At 45.6% G+C, this 21,791-nt stretch overlaps 1 protein-coding gene across 2 annotated transcripts in view; it reads right to left on the bottom strand.

Annotated features, from left to right (window-relative positions):
- Positions 1-1,620: 1,620 nt before the first annotated feature.
- AATF (apoptosis antagonizing transcription factor) overlaps positions 1,621-21,791 on the bottom strand; it is a 102,954-nt gene continuing 82,783 nt past the window's right edge. Inside the window, exon 12 of one of the 2 annotated variants that reach the window (XM_036837939.1) lies at positions 1,621-1,909. In XM_036837939.1, the coding sequence (XP_036693834.1) occupies positions 1,846-1,909 (64 nt within the window). In that variant the 3' untranslated portion in view covers positions 1,621-1,845. Of the gene's footprint in view, positions 1,910-11,138; positions 11,442-21,791 lie in introns of those variants that run through there. The other variant, XM_036837940.1, reaches the window with a different exon arrangement.

Below are 21,791 nucleotides of genomic sequence, written 5' to 3'. Positions count from 1 at the left end.
AACTCCGCACAAAAGGGAGGAATGCTTCAGTCAACACTGAAAAAGGGCCCTGGATTGAAACTCTTGATAACAGTTCTCAACTCATTTCAAAATCAGCATTAGCCACCAAAATGTAAAGTATTCGTTTTATTAAAATGCAAATCAATCAACTAATCTGTCTTTCTAGTAACAGTTGAATTGCAGTATCCGTGTCAATTAAAATAGTTTCCAATTTATTCTTGGCTGGAAGGAGGGTGGTCCTCTGAATTTTAAAATGCAAGCCTCCCTTTACTGAAAATTCTATCCGTTCTTTCTCATCTCTCCTGATTTTAATTCATTTTAATTAAACATGATGGACTCCAAATATTTTGAAGTACCTGCCTTAAATTTTTTTCTTCATCAGGCAGAGAGTGACTGTGACAAAGGTTCCATCTCTTTAGGAATCGTGGGTCTGCATCATGCTCACGGGAAGTGCCGGGTTAAGAGGTTACTTACTTGCTGTTCTAACGTGGGTTTATCCGGGATCCTCAGGCTAGATGGATGGGGTTGGATGGTCTATATTTTAAAAAGTGATCAGGGTGAAGGGAGTGACTGGGGGGGAAATCTTCTATTTCTGTTGAGTGATCTTTTAGGTAACTGGAGACACACTGAAAATTAAACGTTTCCTTGACAATCAAGCCCAAGAGGTAACTTACCAAGACAAGAAAAACAGATCAGGATGTACCAAGGTCCAATTAATGTGAGATGGAGAAATCCTCCTCCCCCCATTTGCCCCGTCCGAGCCCAGCAGACACACTCAGATGTTAATACTAAACTGTGATGCAGATTACATCCCAGACTCACTTCGTTTGGAGCCCAGCCTCTAGGCGCTGTGTCGCAGTCCCCAGACACCACGTCAGTGACACGTGGGATTCCTGGGCACAAAAATCTGTTACTTGGTTTTGACATTTTAAAACAATACCAAAACCTGACTCTAAAAACAATGACTAGTTATTAACTACGACTGCCCTCAGCTGCCTGTACGCAACATTCCTTTAATTCCATAGCTCAAAATACAGATTTGGGCAAAGGACCCGGGAGATGGTCGGCCTTGAGTGCGGGCATGCACACATTACTTATGCAAGATCGTCTCATTGCATACTGACCACAGCAGGCCAATAAATCCCCCTTATGAGGATTTAATTTCCAGCTTTTGACCTTTGGATGAAAAACAAGTGAATCATTTCCCCCTGCTAGATTTACACCAGAGCTAATCTCAATAAAGTGATTTAGGAATGGTGAGAATGGAAAAGGACTCTGGAAGAATCTTTATGGGTGAAAAGAGGAAACAAAAAAGAAGTCAGAGATTTGTATTTAGCAACAAATAGGCAGATACCTCCAAGCTATAATGCCTCCGGGGCAGAGCTGACAGGTTTTGGGGGACTCCCTGCTCCTCACGGCCACGATCAATCGCTAAAGGTGACTCACCCCGAAAGCGGCATCTACCCTAGGATTATTCCTTCCATGAAGTATTTTATATTGTGAAAGAAGGCCATTTGGCTGGGAAAACAATGAAAACCCTCCCAAAGAACCTGTCACCCTGCGGGAACGCCACATCACTCACTCTGTGCTGCTTAAGGAATCGAGTGTGGCAGCGGCGGCAACAGTAAAAACACTCTTTATTTGTGGTGGTTCAAGGCCGTGGGGGGCAAGCCCTTTGCACACGGACGCACTGGTAACACAGATGCTGGATTCCAGGTTTCCGGGCACTCATCAGGCCCGTGTTCTGAACAGCACACGTTCCTGGGATTTCCCGAGTTCCTCTATTTGGGGCTGGGTGTGCGGAGGTCCTGCCTCAGGCCTCGGGCCAGAGGGACATGGGCGCCGTCAGTCCCTGTGGCCTTCGTCAGGGGGGCTGAGTTGGCCAAAAAGAGATCGATACAGCTCTGTCCTGGAAGACAACGAAACAAACTGGTTAACGCATTGGTTAACTTTTCAAGGTTAAAAAAGAACCAAGAAGCTGGGAAACACCCCAGTCTGATTCTTCCATTGGAAACACAGCCACATAATTAAAAATGCATCCCACAGCTCTTATTCACAAATACGAAGGAGGGAAGGAACCTAGAAGCGGCCAAACAGCAGAGTATGTAAATAGTCCAGCGTGGCTGGATGCCCTGTCTCCAGGGAACGAGTTTTCTATAAGTTTGCCCTTTACACACAGGCTCTTCAAGTAAGAAAACAAGATTGAATATTTTAATAGGATGTATGAGACTGCCGCACGAGGAGGAGGATTCAATCAGACATGGGATGTAGGGGATATAATTCAGTTTTCATACATTTTCTTGGACTTGGCAGTACTTGAAAAACAATGAAAATGACCCAGCAACAAGATTCCAATTACCAGCACACGTGCAGCTGCTCGGGCACCAAGGCTCTTCCCCACGCCCCGGCCCTTCCGCTATTCTCCATCTAATAAATAATTCGATTGGCTAATTTATTTCTAAAGCTGGGTCTGACGTTAAAAAAAAAATCCTAACATGCCAGGGTCTTGCGTCCCTGAAAATGAAGTAAATGACCACTTGCCACCTCTGTTTCCACCACCACCTGGCCAAAGGCACCTGTCGGGGGTGGGCGAGGCCCTCCCAGCACCGGCACCGAGCCCGCAGCTCCAGAACACTTCCCTGGATGGAGGGCAGAGTCTCCCTGCGGAGATGCCAGGAGCCAGGAGGGTCCAAGCAGGTCAAACCCACGGGGAGGCGGGGACCACGCCCGTGCCCTCCGGGAAGGAGGGAAGGCACCTGGGCGAAGGCCATGGACCAGCGAGTAAACGACCTCGGAGAAAGCTGTGCCTGCTCTGCTTGTGTTTTCAAGATCTACAGCCTGCCCTCCTTGTTAGGAAAACAGGCTTTTCCTGACAGAACTGCTCTCATCATCTGAGAGTCATCAGCAGCAAATCTGATTTTCAAAACAAAACAGAAGACAAAAAAACCCCACCCTTCAAACAGCTATTTTTGGTCCTGCTAGACTTCAACACAAAAACTTACAAGTCTGTTTTTGAAGTCACCTTACTATAGTGGTGTGTACCAAAAGAGACATAATAATTAGAAAACCCAGCGATAGGAACAGCATATTAAAACTTTTTGAAACAGGAAAGTCTTCAAGAAGGAACCGCAGAAGCCACGGATATAAACAAACCTTATCATGCTGAGGACCACGTGGCAGGCAGGGACAGTGCAGCCAGAAAACAGCGGGTCTCCTGTATTATTATAGGAATTTTATTGCAAGAATTTGCTGGTGCCCTCAGCCGACCATGGTGCCCCTGGACCTATAAACAAAGGATGCAGGTTCACCCGGAGCTCCAGGGTCTCTTTTGTTCCTGAGCTGTACACATCTGCCTGGCTCGGCCTTGGCCGGGCCCGGACACGCGCGCACAAAGGCGGAAGGCGGCTTCAGACCACATGCAAATGAGAGGCAGGCAGCCTCCCTTCCAGAGGCAGTGGCTGCCAAATCACCAGCTCCATCACACAAAGGACAGCGATGCCCTGCCCAGGCGTCACTTTATCACGCGATGGCCTGCCTACTTGCCAATAACTACAAGTCTCTCTAGCCAGTTCCACAAAGAAATTAAATGGTGTTAAGGGGAGAGTCGCCATGGCGAAGAGGACAGTGTGGCTTTAAGGCTGCGACATCTGATGAGAGGGAGCTGCAGAGGCACCATGCCATTTAGCCCTTCACAATCATCCCTTCCCAGCCTCGCCGTGCTCGCCTGCACCAGACCCCATCATTACCACCGAGCAAATGCTTCCTCTCCGCGCGGTGACATCGGCAAACCGCCTGGGCTAACGCGGCAGTTACTGCCCGCAGCAGGGTTCACGTGTCAGGAGCAGAGAGGGAAATGCTGAAACCCACGTTTTGATAGAACATCATTTCACACTCAGGTGGGCAAAGCTGACAAACATGCAGCTGTTCATGGCAAAGCAACTTGGAAAGCTGAGTGGTCTGGGCTCTTAAAATATTTTTACAGAAAAGAGAGAAAATATGAGTAAGGGATTATTCCAATCTAAGAATCCCCAAGCAATTTCAACTTTAAGTCTTCCTCACCCATGACCACCAATCAGTGACCGTTTTTACCTTCAAAGTATCTCAAACTTCCCTGCTCCTCCAGGCTCCGTTATTTCAGATCTTACCATCTCTTACCCAGAATGCGGTGACAGCCTCCTAAATGACTTTTCTGTTCCCGTCTCCTCTTCCCCCGTCTCCATCCCCCTCAGCCCCAACTCTAAGGACTCTAGAGATGGACAAAGCAGACCTTCCTGGGGTCCAGGAGTATCACCAGGATGAAGACCCCCAGACTCCGGCTGCTTAGCTCAGCCCCAGCCCTTCTTTTTCCCTGCGGAGGACCCGCCGGGGACAGAGCTGGGAAAACCACGGCCACGAAGGGTGGGGTCCAGGGGCTGGTCCTCGAGCCTCTCTGCGTACCCCCTAACAGAACTCTACAAAATCCCGCAGCCCCTGCACACATTTTTAAGTTGACATATAAAATTTTTCTTGATGAAGTTAATAGTCACAAAGGATATAATTACCACAAATCTGTGAATACCAACTTTTAAAATAACTCTTATATCCATTTTGTAATAATGCCCAATGGAATCTATATGCCATACTGATCTGATACTCATCATCACTCACTTAAACAACACATAAACAAACTCTTTAATTTGGAAATTTTACAGCATCTTTCTCTTTTTAAACTTGTATTTCCATTTGATTTTTCCCTACAGATTTTTGTCCTAATATAATTGTTTTATGCTTGAAAGTCCTTTATTGATCACACTATCATACTTCTTGGCCACAAAAATAAGTATGCAAATTGAAACACTTTTTGAAATTTGAAAAGTTGAAATATTTTAATTCCTTGGGACCATAAGGCTCTAAGTAATTTTTAAAAATTACTTCTGGATTGTGTTATCATTACAATTATTATTAGGATACAACTGATATATACCATAACAATATAATAAAATATAGTATAATTTTGGTAAAATTTTAATATACATAAATATGTAAAATGTTACTGGAGATTATCTCTCAATGATATGGACGAGGCTTTCCCTCCATTCCCATTCCATGGATGAATATAATTTATTGCTAGAATGAAAGAGGGTTCAGCACCAATTCTATTCCTATTTTTTAGTTTTTGTAGACAGAAGTGATGAGAAACCTTGCCACACAAACAAGTAGATGTGGGAATGGGAGAGTTTTGTTATAGCAATGATACTCAATTCTTTTAATTCCTTCTGAATTAACCACCCCCCAATCACAGAGTGATCTACCACCAAAACTTAGTTTTAATGATCTACCAGCTGACAACTCAATTAGGTTCTCCTGCAATTTTGCTGAGAATAAAGACCTGGAAGCCACCTGACCGGCAGGGCTCTGTTACCCAGTCCTGGGTCACGGCCGGTCGCAATCCCTACACCGTATTTTGACCGGTCCTTTTGTGAGGTTCCTCACTCCAGAGTAACGTCCCATGTCAGGGTAAGGAGGGGCTTCGTGTCTGGAGAGGACAACCGCGAAAGGCGAGGGAGAAGGAGAACTGGCAGCTCTGGCTCGGGCAGGCTCTCAGGCAGGGCTGCTGAGAACCTCTCAGGAAAGAGCTGGAAATCTGATTCCTGCCACCTCTCTGTGTCTCCTTTCCGGTGGGAAGATCTCTGCACGGCCCAGGAGGAAGACTGAGGCGGAGGGCGTCCTGAGCATTGCCCCAGACCCAGGCAGGTGCTAGACCTGGGGCCAGTGCTCAGGGCAGGGGAAAGCACCTGGAAAGAAACAGGCTGCGTCCATATCCCTATCCCATACCAAGGCGGGAACACAAAACTAAAAACAGAACTAGGGAATGAAAAGCCGCCATGGGACAGAGGGTCGGACTGCCTTCTGCTGCACAAAGCGCCTTTCCCTGCAGCATCCTTCCTAAGCGGGACTGAGCCGCCCAGAGAAGCTATCAGTCCTTCAGGTTAACCTCATCTCCATCCAATTCTCCAGGGTAAGTGTATAGTTTAATACTTGAGGTCCCCTTAAGGCCATGCATAATGAAGTTGGTTTTTTAAAAATATGTAATTCCTGCTCCCTATCACATTAAGAATCAAGATTTGAATCACTGAGCTGAAATGCCTTCCCCCCTCTGTCACACTCCCCCCACACTCCTGGCCTCAATGGCCAGTCGGAATGTCCACTGTAGAAAATGTATTAATGTGGGTATCATGCAGGAGAATAACCTGCAGAGTAATTAACAGGACTTGGACTTAAGGTAGAAGGTCGATAGCAGGGGCTCTTCCTTGAATTAAAATTTAACTTACCCTTTATTGCAACTACAAAAGCAAGTAATGAGCACTAACATTTTTATTTCTTTTAAACTGTCATTTAGGCTATAGAGGGGATAATTACCTATCTCTAATGTAGTAAGGTTTTATAACCCTTAGTGAGGCATTTTCTAATTTAATATTTTTACTATATTATCATAAAACCTGTTTCTGGAAAAAAATGATCATGGATTAGTAGCCATCTTCCATAAAGACAGAGTGTGTGTGTGTGTGTGTGTGTGTACTGGGATTCGGCTTATTTATTATGTGACTCTTGTGAAGAGACTTAAGCGCGCCCGGTCGAGCTGGCTGTGAGATGCCATCACTTGAGTGGCGGGCGAGGTTTGAAGCAGCCCTAAATGAGACGCGGGTGGACGTGCGTCATGGTGCCATCCAGCCACGCACACTCCTCACTGACCGCGACACAGACCAGGGGCTTCCACGCCATCATCGGGGCAAACAGTACAAAGGAGCACCTGAACCCTGCAGAGGATCTGTGCGGGGGGGGCAGCTGGCTCGGTCAGGAGCTCGCGGCACCTGGGACTGAAGGAGCCGCCCAGGCCTCGCCCCAGACACCCCACTCCTCCTCCTCCTCCTCCGGCCCGGACACCCCCAAGCTGCACCCCCTGGCCCTGGGGCCAAAGGCGAGCAGACAGCAGGGAGAAAGCAGCCAGGCCACCGCTCCCCAAAGAAACCTGCACAGCCTCCAAAAGTACATCCCATTCTCCGAGTAAGTACAATACGCAGGGATTTCAGGGTGTGCCCCTAGAAACAATATCGCTGCTTTCCTGATTAAAACTATACACAGAATTTGTCCTTGATTAATTTGAGATTGTTCATTAGTTGCTTCACTGGGGGGGACGGGGGGTTGTCCTCCCTAAATATACAAGACGCATCCCAGAGTGTGCGGGGGGGCCCTCCCTCCCCCATAATCCCCTCCCCTTCCCTGCACACCCGAGGGCCCTGTGCCGCGTGCTTCTGCGGAACTTGATGTCTTAGACATACATTTGAGAATCCAAGGGTGACGAAACGCACAAAGGGAAAGTGAGACTAAGGGCTCCAATTCCAGCAGCACTCGTGTCCAGCAGAACCTCGACGAAACCCGAATCCCTGTGAGTCAGTACAGACACAGCAAGAACAGAAACTCACACTGACCACTGTGGTTGCTGACTGCAGATGTACTTTTAAAAATCACTGGCAATGTTACTGATGCATGTTTTTCACGTTTGTGTTTGGAAAACATTTTACTTATTAGTGCTGTAGAAGCTTATAAATGTGTATTAGGTGAGGATGGTCCCTGCCCTCAAAGTATAACACAAAGGTATAATAAGTTCATAAAACACACAGGAACGCCTATTTGCTCTGCTAGGTTTTCGTAGGATTACAGAGACAAGAACAACGCGGCGGAACCTGCGTGGGGAAGGTGAACGTATCAGGTAACTCCGTCTGGACAGCCCACTCCACTCGGAGAGGTGGCAATGTTCTCCCTCTCGCCGGGTGCCCCTCTGCTGCTGTGGGACCCTCCCACAGTCCAGTCCTCCGGAGCCAGGAGGGACAGCTCCTTGCTCCTCTCCGTGGCAGCATTTCAACCACTGCTGCCTTCCCCTGACTAAATCTGGTCTCTTCTGGGTGAAAAGAAACAGTTCACTCCATTCCCGCCATGACAGAGCTGGAGTCCTCCTGCTGGCCTGGCGGAACCCCTCGGAGCCCTCCAGGTTGCCAAGGAGCTGGTGAGCAGGCCCTCGCTCTCCAAGCCCACACCCACGTGTCTGGACAGTCCAGGCGGCCCAGGTGCGCGGGGCGAGCTCTACCACCTCCTCTGTTCTCAGCCCGTCCTTTCCTGCCCTCACAGAGCTTCCAGTCTCTCTGTTCTGCCTGCCAGCGTGCCCAGGGCATCCCAAGTGCCAGCTGAAAAAGATATCTTGCCAGTCATCACTTGGCACCAAACCAAGGGGTCCTCCCAACCTAACCTTCTGGCTGCTTTGAGGTCTGCTCCCCAAATACTAGAGACGCGACGGCACCTCCCTTAACCTTTCATTCCTTCTGCCTCCTCTGACCCCAATCCACTCTACTCTGTATCAGAGACTTTACAGGCGAGAGAAAGACACCTGAGAACTGTTTCTATGACCTAAGAGGGGAACTATATTGGTCCAGATGGCAGGAGGCTGCCCTGCGCTCCTGGGGCCCACGTGCACATCACAGCAGCGGGATCAGAGGCAGGGCCCACACTCTGGGCCTTCATCTCTCAGGGAGCCTGCGTTGTGAGGAGGACAATGCAGGCGAAGGGACAGAAGTACGTCCTGTAAGGGAGGGAGCATCACGTAGGATGACGTAAAAAAAAACTACGAGTAGAAGACTCAGAATTTTTGAATGCAGCCGAAAGGCCAGCACTTAACAAAAAGTGGGTCTCGGGCTTCTCTCCCGAAACGCCGGCACAACTGCATACCAAAAAATAACACACACACACACACACAACCAAGAAACGTGAAAAGAGAAGAAAGCGACCTTCTCTTACTGAGGTCTTATTTCTTAACAGGATCAAGTTAGCAAAGTAATAGTGACTCAGAGAATGCCCTCACCTATCACTAATTACCTAAATCTGGACCCAAAGCAAATCTCCCATCAGAGCCAGGCTCAACTCTTCACAAGCTCCAAGGCAGCCCGCCGCAGCTGCCCAAATCTGCCACAAGGTGGCAGCACACGATGCATTTCTCAGTGGACCAGGCAACTAACTACCAAGGCTCCCAGCAAACTGTGGCCATAAATTACCTAGAGTGTCTGCTCTCCTCGCCATCCTCCCCAGTGCTTGAAGGAGACTCGGGAAGGTCTGTTCCATTTCGCTCCTTTGGTCAGGTCAGAACCAGGTCCTTCAAACCTCTGCAAATGCTTTTAGCCCTACAGCTTTAAATTACAGATGATGACACGGCCTCTGGCCTGTCTCCTAAAGATCAGACAGACTCAAGATTTATAAATGTTCAAAGATGCAGGTTCAGGCCCCAGACAAAGGAAGTGAACGGCTGGGAGGAGGAAGGAGAGGTGAGAGGGAGCGAGGGGTGAATCTGTAAAGGTTTTCTTCCCACTTGCGCTCCCTCCTTGCTCCCAAGCCAGTTACAAATTCACTCCACTTACACAAGGAGGAATTCCTAAACACTTGAAACTTCCATCATCCCTCCCACTACTTTCAAGCCTTTCAAATTCTTTTAAAGAAAAATAATTTACCTTGGTGGGACTTGCAAAAAAGTGGAGGTGGGTGGGAGGGACTGTTGACAAAAGGGATGTCGCCTCCTCTCCTGTGCATTAATATTCCATATTCCTGGGATGATTTCCACTTTCACAGTTTGACTGTTTTATAACAGATTTGACGCCAGAGAAGACAAATGGCCTCACAAAGGAAAGACGACAAATCATCTCACCGCTTTTAGCGGGGTCTTCTCTTTACTTTTATTTATTTTTATTCTGTGGCTGGGCTGCGGAGCTCTCTGCCTTGCTGGCGATGTTTAATATTAACGCCACAAGTCCCCCCGCGATGCTGGCAATAGAGTTGGCCGGTGTTGTGTTTACGGCTTTGTGACTGCTGGCTTCAGGAAGATGAAGCTCCTTGTCCAAACAGCAGCCCCTCTAACAGCTCCTGTTAAAAGCCAGGGGATGCTTCACTGCTTAGACGTGAATCACTTCCTTCAACCCCACGGAAGGGGAGGCTGACACTGAGTTACATTTGTATCCCTATCAGGACCGCTGCCCAACGACCCAGGGCCGGGCAGGGGCGGGCGTATGATGCTTCTCTCAGCTCCAGTTTAAGGCTACTCTGAGGGGATCAAAACACACAGAAATTAACAAGGGTATCTGTCCTCAACCCACAGAGTTTCAGCAAGGCATTCCATTACTTACTTTACCAAAAAATACCCAGTCCTAATCCAAACATACAAGCGGCAACTACTGAGCACACAACCACCAGCCTGCAGGACACAAAGGCCACCATCCACACGCTCCCCCCAGGGTGCGACCGCCCGTGTTCTGTTTCTGCTCTGCCCTCTTGGTCTTTTTTATCTTCCTCCCATAGCCCTTCTCCTGGGTTCTGTTCTAGGCCCTCCTCCCTTCTCTCTCGACCCCTCTCCTGGCCAACTCATCCACGCTCTCAGCCCTGCCGATCTCCTGGGTGCAAAAGCCGCCTACGGCCAGAGGGCCCACGTCCCACCTTGGCACTGCGTCCAACTCCAATAAACTGGCCACTGACGGCACCAGGCCCTGCAGGGCGATTCTGCCACCTCAACTACCTTTGTTAGTCATGGCAGCAGATTCTGTTATTCATGTCCAACACTTAACTGTTTAATGGCAGGAAGCTACAAAGTTATAGGTACCAACACCACATTTTCTGATTAAAAAATAAAATCCTCCCTGAGATAGGGATCTTGTTTGGACAGTTCACTTACATTAATTGACAGAATGCAAACTGATGCCCTCCCTCTGTCACTCTTTCTTGGTTTTTAATGGTTTCCTTCAAAGAACTTCCTCCTCTCCTCCGTAAATCAGAGAGAAATTTGGAAAAAAGGTTTCTCCCAGACACCTGCCGGGGCAACTAACCCCACGAGGGGTGCCCAGGAGCCATCAGCTTCCGGGCGTCTGCAACTGGCCACCTCCCCACCCACGCGCCTCGGTTCACCAGCTAGTCACTGAAGTCAGCAATCTGATGACCTCGGCCAGTTATGGGACTGGTTTTTAAAAGCCTGGCTGCTCCTTGCAAAATGAGAGGTCTGCGTTTCTGCCCCTGGAAGCTGGTGACTCTGTTCTGCGGCCCGGCTGCGCCTCCCCTGCAGGATGGAGAGGCGGGCGAGGACGAGGAGGCCGAGCGCCGCCAGCGCCGTAGGAGAAAATGTGTATTGATCTCTCCCTTCTTGTAGAGGAGCACGGGGCGCTGAAGGACAGCTGCTCCTCCCTGCAGCCTTTCACATCCCACGCGCGACAGAAGGCCCAGCCCTCGCCCGCCTCCGGGAAGCAGAAAGGGGCAGGGCAGCTCCTGTGGCCACCAGGCTGCCAGGTCCAAGGTGCGGACTCCAAACACCCCAGGCCACGAACGCTTCCCCTTCTTCGGATCCAGTAATTTCCCTCTCTGGGCTGACGTTTCCTCATCTATATTGGAGAAGAAAGAGCCTTCAGTCTTATTTACCTTTTAAGTGGATGTGCCCAGAGGGTAAAAGAGTTAATGTTTATAAAGTGTTCTGCTCCCCAGAGGAAGACAATGGATAAAACACAAGGTGTGGTTGGCTCATTCAAGACCTTGTTTCCAGGGTAGTTAGTAACAGCTTCCCATTACAAATGCCCTGCTTCCCAGCACCTGGAACTCGAAGTACACTCAGGCAATGCCCTTTATCTAAATATCCTTTTTTGCTGTGACACTTAATACCAACACTAAAAATAACAAAAGGGAACCAAGGACTATTATGCCTTGTTAATGCACGTACAGGAGCCATTCCAGAACTGTCTTCTTCTTAAACCAAACAAATCCTGAGAGCATTCCAAAAAAGCTGACCTACAATGAGAACTGGTGGTCACTGAGCCCTGTCTGAACACTCCATGTTTCCACAGTAACTAATAATTTGTAGAAGGGCCACCAGAAACCAAACCCGGTATGGTTATCACAGCCAAGATGGGCAGGAGAAAACCAACAGTATGAACAAGTTTGTGGTGTACACTCTTGGGAGCAATTGAAATACAAGAGTGTTCTTGAAAGATCTTTTCCCAGGGTTCATCCTAAGTTAAAAGACCTCCAAAACTCTCTAAGTAAAGGACTGGGCATGACAAGTCCCAGAGCTGGACTCTCCTTATTTCTAGGGCTTTTCCAATGTGGCCAGGAGCGAAGAACAAACTATGGAGCCGGCTCTCAGGCGGCGCGACATCCTCGCGCGGAGAGGATTAGGGTCCGCACGGCCGGTGAACTGCCGTGTACAGAGTGCCGTGGGAACAGGGCAAAGTGCGGACGGTCCCCGACTTACAACGGCTCGACTCAGGATGTTTCCACTTTACGATGGTGCGAAAGCAATGTGCACTTAGTAGAAAGTGTACTTCCAGTTTTGAGCTGTGACCTCTCTCTTCCCGGGCCGGGGATGTGCGGCAGATCCCCTCTTGGGATGCTGGGCAGCGCAGCCCCCGGTCAGCCACACGATCACGGGGCTGGACAACCGACACACTGACAACCACTCTGTGCCCAGAAAGCCCTCCCGTTGTTCACTCTCAGTACAGTATTCGATCAATGACATGAGACACTCAACACTTTATTATGAAATAGGCTTTGTGTTGGACGATTCTGCCCAACTGCAGGCTAATGTGAGTGTTCTGAGCACGGTTAAGGTGGGCGAGGTTCAGGCAGTGATGTCAGTAGCTCAGGTGTATTAAATGCATTTTCGACTTATGTTATTTTTAAACTGCAATAGGTTTATCGAGATGTAACCCCACTGTAAGTCGATGAAGATCTGTATATTCGAGTTAGATGACTTGGAGAGATTTTAGTAAAAGAGGCAAGAAGCCTTTGTTCATTCATCTTATAGGGATTGTTTGCAAAAATAATCTTACCAGCAAATTGCTTACAAGCAACAGACTCATAAGCTGAAGGCCTTTAAAGGCATTTCAGACAGGAGACCTACAGCCAACTCTTCTCAGGTTTGCACAGAAATGGGTATGTCTGCGTTGCAGGCAAAGGAACAATGACATAATATGTACACATGGGAAAATGTAAATTTTGTTTATTTACCTATTTGTACAGATATCATTAAAACAGTCCTTCTCAGAAACAAAAAAATTATAAAGAACATTTCATTCTCAAGAATCTAATAAGCAAGAAGGACTATTTTCACTTTATAAAGAAGGAAACTAAGGCCCAGAGAGAAGATTTCTTCAAGGTCACACTGTCTGTGAGCCGGGGCAGAACAGGTGCTCAAGGATCCCGAGTCGGTTCTCTAGCCCAGAGAAGGCTGACATCAACTGGGAAAAGACTTAAATTGTTTTGCAAATAAAACTTCTGCTACAAAAATGCTATATAGTAAGTAAGGCAGGATTCAATTGGAATCAAAATATATTATTGCAAATGTATGAGTATAATACCATACATTTTTACTAAAATCTCTCCAAGTCATCTAACTTGATAATACCAAACACAGGATTATAGTAAACATACGCATACTATTGTACTTTGACTTATAAATGAAGCATTCTTAGCAAGAAAAAAACCCGAATAAGTGTTTTTGTGAACTGTAATAAGTACAGTTAGAGAGGAACAAATAAAACAGGGGTTCAAGGACAAAAGAGCCACACCTCAGTCGGGGGTGCGGAACCATTAAAGGCTCTCTGGAAAGGCTGGTGTGTACCAAGGACTACGGACCCTGTAACAGGAAAGGATGCAGGCAGGGCAGGGGTGAGCAGAATTAAGAGACACAAGCGGGAGGAGGAGGGAGTGCGTCCTGGGACCTCGGGGGCCGGCAGAACAGCACAAAGAACGTGCACACCAAACCAGGTGGTGAGGAGAGAAAGGTAGCAGGGTGACAAATCACTGCAGGCCTTGAGTGGCAGGTTCGAGTGTGGCTTTTACGCTGTAGGCAACAAGGAATAGCGTTTTCTAAGTGGTATTTTAGGAAGGTGCAATCTGGCAACGATGCACAGAACTAATTAAATCAGACGGGGGGTCAAGAGGCTGTTGGTGTTAACAGTCTATGTGGGAAGAAAAAAAATCTGGGCTCACAAAGCCGTAGGACTGGAGAGTAGAGACCACTGAATGATATATGAAAATAAAGTTCCAAGCAGACCAAATGTAAGAAATCAGAAAAAAGCAAGAGAAAATATCAGCAAACAGCTCACCCTGGGATCCGGGAGGGAATGCCTAAGCATAAACGCAATGAAAAACACTCCTAAGAAAAAGGTGTTATCTATTAGATCACATAAAAAGTAAAACTTACATATGACCAATAAAGATCGTTAATACCAACAGGTGAGCAAACGGGGAGAGCTACAAAAAATAGGAAATATGGTATATAATCATAATATGTAGAATTCACACAAACTGCAAAGAAAAATTAAACCCAAAGGAAAAACTGGACAAAGGATAAAAACAGAAATACAAATGATTAATAAACATACAGACTCTTCAAGGCTATGATTAAATGAGAAAATAAACATTAGATACTTAGCCCAGTGCCTAGCACACTGCAGGGCCTCAGTAAAGTGTCACTGTTGTTGAACTCTCCATATCAGCAAAGGTAAATGACATGAGCCTCAGGTGGGGGGAGGGGGGATGTAAATCAGTACAACCCATCACGAACCCCTGAAAGTACATACATAACTGAATCACTTTGCTATACACCAGAAACTAACACGACATTGCAAAACAACTATACTGCAATGAAAAAAAATTTTTTTTTAAGTTTTTGCCTTTGACCCAGGAATTACCCTTCTACTCCTTAGGACCTAAAGATACAAGCAAAACCTAGAACATGGATTTCTATACAAATATGTTCACTGCAGCATTCCTTAAAGAGAAATGAAAACAATCAGAAATAACCTAAACGTCTAAGAATAAATATTCCATAATTGAATATTATAAAGTCATTAAGATGTCTTTAAAATATTTAATGGTATTAAAATGCTTATAATATAAAGTTAACTGGAAAAAGGGATTCAAACATATATGAATATATCTTTATAAAATATACACACCAAAAGTTCTGCAAGAAAATATATATTAGTAGTAGTAATAATATTCAATTCCTAGTAGCAGGTAACATGAATTTCCTTTGTCCTTTCTGTATTTTCCAAATTTTCTTCCATAAGAAGGTTCTGTTTTTGTTTTTAAGATTTTTTAAAAAAATAAATTGATTTATTGATTTATTTTTGGCTGCACTGGGTCTTTGTTGCTGCGCGCGGGGCTTTCTCTAGTTGCGGTGAGCAGGGGCTACTCTTCGTTGCGATGCGTGGGCTTCTCATTGCGGTGGCTTCTCTTGTTGCTGAGCACAGGCTCTAGGCGCGCGGGCTTCAGTAGTTGTGGCTTGCGGGGTCTAGAGCGCTGGCTCAGTAGCTGTGGCACATGGGCTTAGCTGCTCTGCTGCATGTGGGATCTTCCCGGACCAGGGCTCGAACCCGTGTCCCCTGCATTGGCAGGCGGATTCTTAACCACTGCGCCACCAGGGAAGCCCAAGATTCTTTTTGATGTGGACCATTTTAAAGTCTTTATTGAATTTGTTACAATATTGCTTCTGATTTATGTTTTGGTTTTTTGGCCGTGAGGTAATGTGGGATCTTAGCTCCCCGACCAAGGATCGAACCCGCATCCCCTGCACTGGAAGGCAAAGTCTTAACCCCTGGACTGCCAGGGAAGTCCCTTTTGTTTTTATTATAGGGGAAAAATGTAGTCTCTAAGGAAAGAAGGTGACAGGCACCTGAATCCGGGAGAAAGAGAACTGTCAAGAGCAAATGGACTGAATACACTGGACCAGGTTTCAAAGCTAATTATGAGGTTTAGGGTCTTTGGAATCAAAGAATGGTGTAACCATAAGAGCAGGCCTGGAAATTCAGTGATTCACACTAAACTGTGAATGGCTTAACAGGTAAAACCTTCTTATATAGAAAGCATCTTTATTATAACAGAAAGAAACAATCATTTTAATCCAAACAAGCTTTTAATGGAGAGAAAGGCTCTGTGTATGTGTGCCGGGGGCGGGGAGGCAGCTTCCCTTTGGCAACAGGATTCCCACGTATTTCTAAAAGCTTGCTGTCTGCCCTCTTAGCAAAGCAGGCAGCGCGTCAGTCTCATGAAAGCTAGCTGACTTCTTGGGCTTCCCTGGTGGCGCAGTGGTTAAGAATCCGCCTGCCAATGCAGGCGACACGGGTTTGAGCCCGTGTCCGCGGAGATCCCACATGCCACGGAGCAACTAAGCCCGTGCACCACAACTGCTAAGCCTGCGCTCTAGGGCCCGCGAGCCACAACTACTGAAGCCCGCACGCCTAGAGCCCGTGCTCCGCAACAAGAGAAGCCACCGCAATGAGAAGCCCACGCACCGCAACGAAGAGTAGCTCCCGCTCAGCACAACTAGAGAAAGCCCAGGCGCAGCAACGAAGACTCAACACAGCCAAAAATAAATAAATAAAATAAATAAGCTTGCTGATTTCTTGAAAACAGGGGCAGGGGTCAGGAGCCACACTCCCAGATGCATAAACCAGCTCCCCTACAAACTTGCTGTTTGTATTGGGCAAATTACTCAATTGCTCTGTGCCTCAGTATTCTTAGCATAGAACACAGATAATGTCAACCACTTTAGTGGTTTCTTATAAGGACCGAATGAAAATACATATGAAGAGTTTAGAACAGTGTCTGACATATAGTAAATGTTCAGTAAGTGGAATCTGAGGGAGTTCCCTGGTGGCCTAGTGGTTAGGATTCCGGGCTTTCACTGCCGTGGCCTGAGTTCAATCCCTGGTCAAGGAACTGAGATCCAAAAAAATAATAATAAGTGGAATATGAAGTTATCATTCCATGCCATTTCACTGCCAATCAGAAATAGGGTGGCAGACTTAGGGTGGATAAATCAGAGCAAAGGATGAACACAAAAACTGAGGTGATCTGCACATCTTAGCAACCCAAGCTGCTCAGGTGGCTCAGTGATCACTGTGGGAAATGTATTCATAATATGAATGGATGACTAATCTAAATTCAGGTGAAAAACATTAGCTGTGGCCTACCTCCTTGCAAGTTAATTCACTGTGACTAATACAGTATCTGTAAGATATTACATTTTAAAAGACAATAATAATAGAATACAAAAACTTAAAAATAATAATTCCTTAAGAGAAACATTTACACTCACTTTAATGAATGTGAAATATCCCTTTGGGAGAAGAATAAGATTCACAATCTTTTGAAGAAATGATGGGAATTTGACTGCAGAAATGAGAACTATAGTTAAGAAACCCTATTCTGGGGAAAGATTTATCTGTTCAGCATCTACAATCTCTTCTAGAAAATGTGCTTTTCTCTCTCTACAACCTGCTTGGAACCAAGGCTTGAATTTGAGAATGCAAATTCTTTAGAACTGTGTGAGGACTGCAAACCAGCGAACCAGGAAATATGGAAGAAACGAGAGCAGTGCTTTCTTTGCAATCCAGTTTTAAAACTCTGGCCCAAGTGTCAGGTTTGAACTTGAGAATGTTCTCTTTGTCCTTTCTGACGTTTCTGGAGGAGGAAGGCCCCAGGCCCCCTCGCTCCGTGCTGGACGCCATCTTTAATGATGATATATGGGGGTCCTTTCCCTTCAGCACTGCTGGGGGGTCAAACGTGTGATGCCGCCCGCCTGAGCATCAACAAGCAAATTATAAACTGTGTCAATCCGAGTTAATGCAAAGCTGTAATCCTCTTTAACAAGAGATCAAATCACTGCCATGAGTTATGTTCATTCTGTAATCTGATAAGGAAAAGAGGGAACCTCTAATAAAAGAGTAATGGGAGCCTTTAATGACGCTGGGGAAAGACAGCACCAGTGCAAGTTTCGAGCTCGTTCCTGCTGATTAGATCAATGTTGCATATTTGCTCGGGCTTGTTTCACCTGTCAGAACAACCTGTGTCTTTTTAGGAGATAAGAAGCCTCAGAGAAAACATCTATATCTTAACCATTCTTGCTCTCAAGTTTTTAACCAATGAAAAATGCTCTATGGAGGGTATTTCTGGGGTTATTAGCTGATGTGCTCGCAAATGCTAAGCAAACTTCATCAGAATATTTCACCACGATTCGGTGCATTATGGCTAATAAAAATGGGGGGTGGGTAAAGTAGGTAACGGGGAATCAAAAATGGTCTAAGTAACCTCTGGATTACCAATCAGGGAGAAAAGAACACCATCAGGAGAGTGGTAGAATGTGCCCATACTTAGGGTACAGACCCACACACAAAAATGGCACGCGGAAGATAAACTGCCTGTACAAATTCTATTATACCGAAGCACTTCAAGAACAACGTGGCAGTGATGTTGACAAAGCACTTTACAAGGCTGGATTACATTTGTACACTTCTAAAACTCCAGATGTAAAACAATAATGTATTTGGTGCTTAGCAGTTATCATTAAAGGATTCTCTCCTTGTTCTTTCTAAAGCCAGTAGCTTTATAAAAAGAGAGGGGAAAGTGGTTTTTTATCTGGGGGCAGAGAGTGGGGGGTTAAAATGAAAATTCTTGCTGTTCCTACTGAGAATTTAAGTTCTTTGCAAAGGAATGGAGTACCTACAAAATGTTGATATTGCTATCATTTTTGTAATGAGAAAAAAAGCTTCTTAGGAAAATACAATAACCTACCCTTTCAATGAACAGTACCCGAACTGGGTTTATCTAATAAATGCTCTCTGAAGCAGCAGTAAATGCAAGGCAAACACCAATTTTCTTAGGCACCAGGCTGACTGCTGCCGCTTAGACCTGTTCTGTGCTGACAACAAAACCCACGCTGACAGAGTAAGCAGTTCCCATGCATTCCCCGTCCCAAATCTGGGGCGGTGGCCAGTTCTGAGGAACACATCTCGACCTGTCTCAGAGTCTTACTCAGAATTTACTTCTCCTACTTGTCACGCTAGCATTTTACTATCTGACCTACATCTACCCAGCAAACGAAAAAGAACAAACTTCTTTAAAAGTCTGCCTCAGAGGGTCTTTCAAAAACACAGGCAAAACCCCAGATGATTATTTCCACAACCGACAAATTCTTCATTTTGTTAGAACGATAATAAAAGATCACCTGAATTTTCACTTCACCCTCCCTCTGGTCTTAGCAGCACTCCAGGGCTTTCACACCATGTAAAGTGAGCTCTGCTTCTAAAATGTCCTTGATAAGCTTAGAATAACTTCAGTAGTCAGAGAAGTGAACAGCAATCCTGTAAATCATGCAAGTAACACACTGACCTGTTCTCAGTGGTGACAATATGCTTAGAGGGATTCTCTGCCAATGAGACATCAAGCCCTTTGTCCTCCTCAGCCCACTTATAACTCTGCCTCTACAGCATCACATGATACTTCTGCCCTCTTCGCAAAGATGACTCTGAAGGGCAAACAGGAGCTGCTCTGGGAGATGTGCTGCCCCGTGCCAAGAGTACCTGAGGGTCCAGCAAAGCCAGCGATCCCTTTTAGACTCATGGTAACCCCTCTCTCGCACGCAACACATGATACAGGGGCAAAGCTGAATTTCTTTTTTTTCCTCCCAGTACTGAAAGGCAGCTATGCTAACCACCATACCACCACCGCCTCTCCTCCCGGAACTGGGAGTGTTCATCAGACCTGCAATAGAAACCACCTGCCTACCTCCTAATACCGGACCAGCAGAAGTGTCAGGGGTTACATGAGACTTTCACTAGCAAAGGAAACCTGAGGGCCTGTAAAGGCATTTCAATCAGTATGCAAAGCTTACCTAGAGACGCCCCAAAGGGAAATCTGGTAATACAGGAGCAAACTGGGCTACTCTGCATTTAAAAAGACTTTTTAAAATATAGATTGCTTGAAGAGAAAATTTCCTAGCATGAGAAAAGAATATGTATCAGCAGAAATATGAAGACGCCACTACCTTTCTAAAGATCCTTTTACAGATAGTACTTCTTCCTCCACTAAGGGTATTTTAATACCCTGTGTTAAAGATCTCTGCTCTCTCTCCCTTAATGAAAGCTATGTTCTAGTCTCAATTCAATTTGACCAAGTCCAAATTTGAGCTCAAACTGGACAACGGACATGGGGGATTCAAGGATGAGTAACCATACTGGGATTCCCCCCTTCTCCTCTCTTTATTAATACTGGGTATTAATCCAACTTAGGCACACGTGTGGAACAACAAATTGGACCCAAGACACAACTAAAGAGAAGGGCTTCTCTCTCCAGACCTGGGTATGGTAGGAACCCCAGGTAGAGTGGCCTCTGAGAATAAGAAATCAAAAGGGCTGGAAATTTTGTTATGTAATTTTTCACCATGATTAAAAAAGGGGAGGGGTGGGCTGGGACAAAAGCTACTCGGGTATTCAAAAGCCAGTTTTATCCAAATGGCTCACAGGGCAGAAGCCTGAAGGGAAAGAAGCTCTTTCATTTATGTAATACTTCAATAGAGAAAATCAGGACCTTCCCACCTCCTCTTTATATTATAGATATAATTTTCAAAATGAACATGTCCTATTCTGTTGATAAAAAGCAATACAAGTTTGGGCTTCCCTGGTGGCGCAGTGGTTAAGAATCTGCCTGCCAATGCAGGGGACACGGGTTCGAGCCCTGGTCTGGGAAGATCCCACGTGCCGCGGAGCAACTGAGTCCGTGAGCCACAACTACTGAGCCTGCGCGTCTGGAGCCTGTGCTCCGCAACGGGAGAGGCCGCGACAGTGAGAGGCCCGCGCACCGCGATGCAGAGTGGCCCCCGCTCGCCCCAACTAGAGAAAGCCCTCACACAGAAACGAAGACCCAACACAGCCAAAAATAAATAAATAAATAAATACATTTATTAAAAAAAAAAAATCAAATACTACAGAAATAATAGACTAGAAAGTAAAATGTGTCTTCTACTGCACCCTGCCCAGCAATAAACATGTGAAGAGTTTGGTGTACACTGTTTCAGAGCTTCTTATTTTTTTTAGTGACAGTTAATATGAATGCATCCTCATGGCAGGAAATTAGAGCAAAATAGATGTATGAAAAAAAAAAAAGTTGAAAACCTCCCTTTGCCCCTTCCTCCTCCCAGTCCCCTCCCTGTAGGTAAACAATTTAAATATTATTTATGTATGGCCTTTCCGGGCATTTTCCTAAGCTCTATAACATATCCATACATATACAGCTGTTTAATATTTATTTTTAAAACATAAATGGATATTACATAAATGGACGTTTCTTTTTCTAGTTAACAAAATAACCTGGAGATCTTTCCATGACAGTATAATATATATATATTTTTTTGTAAGGCGCCACTTCTTTTTTTCAATCATACATGTTTATTTACTCAAAAGTAGGATTATGATATAGTATTCTGTAGCCTACTTATTACATTAAACATTATGTTAATACGTACAGCTCCACTTCCTCCTTTAACAGTTGCTTATAACTTCATTGAATGATTTTCTGTCATTTAACTAGTTCCCTATTGACGGTCATTTGGATTGTTTCTTATTTTTCCCCATTATAAACAATGTTGCAATAAAGATCCTTGATATAAAAATATTTGCGAACTTGCTATTTCTTTAGGTCTCCTTAGGTCAATTCCTAGAAGTGGATTTCTCTGGGTCAACAGATACATTTACATTTAAGATTTTGAAAAACATTGCCAAATAGCCCTCCAAAATGATTTTGCCATTTACATTCCTAACAACAGTAAATGAAAGCATCTGTTTCCTCACACCATCGATGTTAGTGATTATCACTCTTTTAATGTTTTCCAATTTAATAAGAAAAAAATGAAATCTCAGTACTTTCCCCGTGGCTTCTGGCCTTCGTGTCATGCT

The sequence above is a fragment of the Balaenoptera musculus genome, chromosome 20 (genome assembly GCF_009873245.2).
Source record: "Balaenoptera musculus isolate JJ_BM4_2016_0621 chromosome 20, mBalMus1.pri.v3, whole genome shotgun sequence".
Classification (NCBI taxonomy): Eukaryota; Metazoa; Chordata; class Mammalia; order Artiodactyla; family Balaenopteridae; genus Balaenoptera; species Balaenoptera musculus.
The sequence above is the reverse complement of the archived record's forward strand: the minus strand, read 5'-3'. Positions and strand labels throughout refer to the sequence as shown.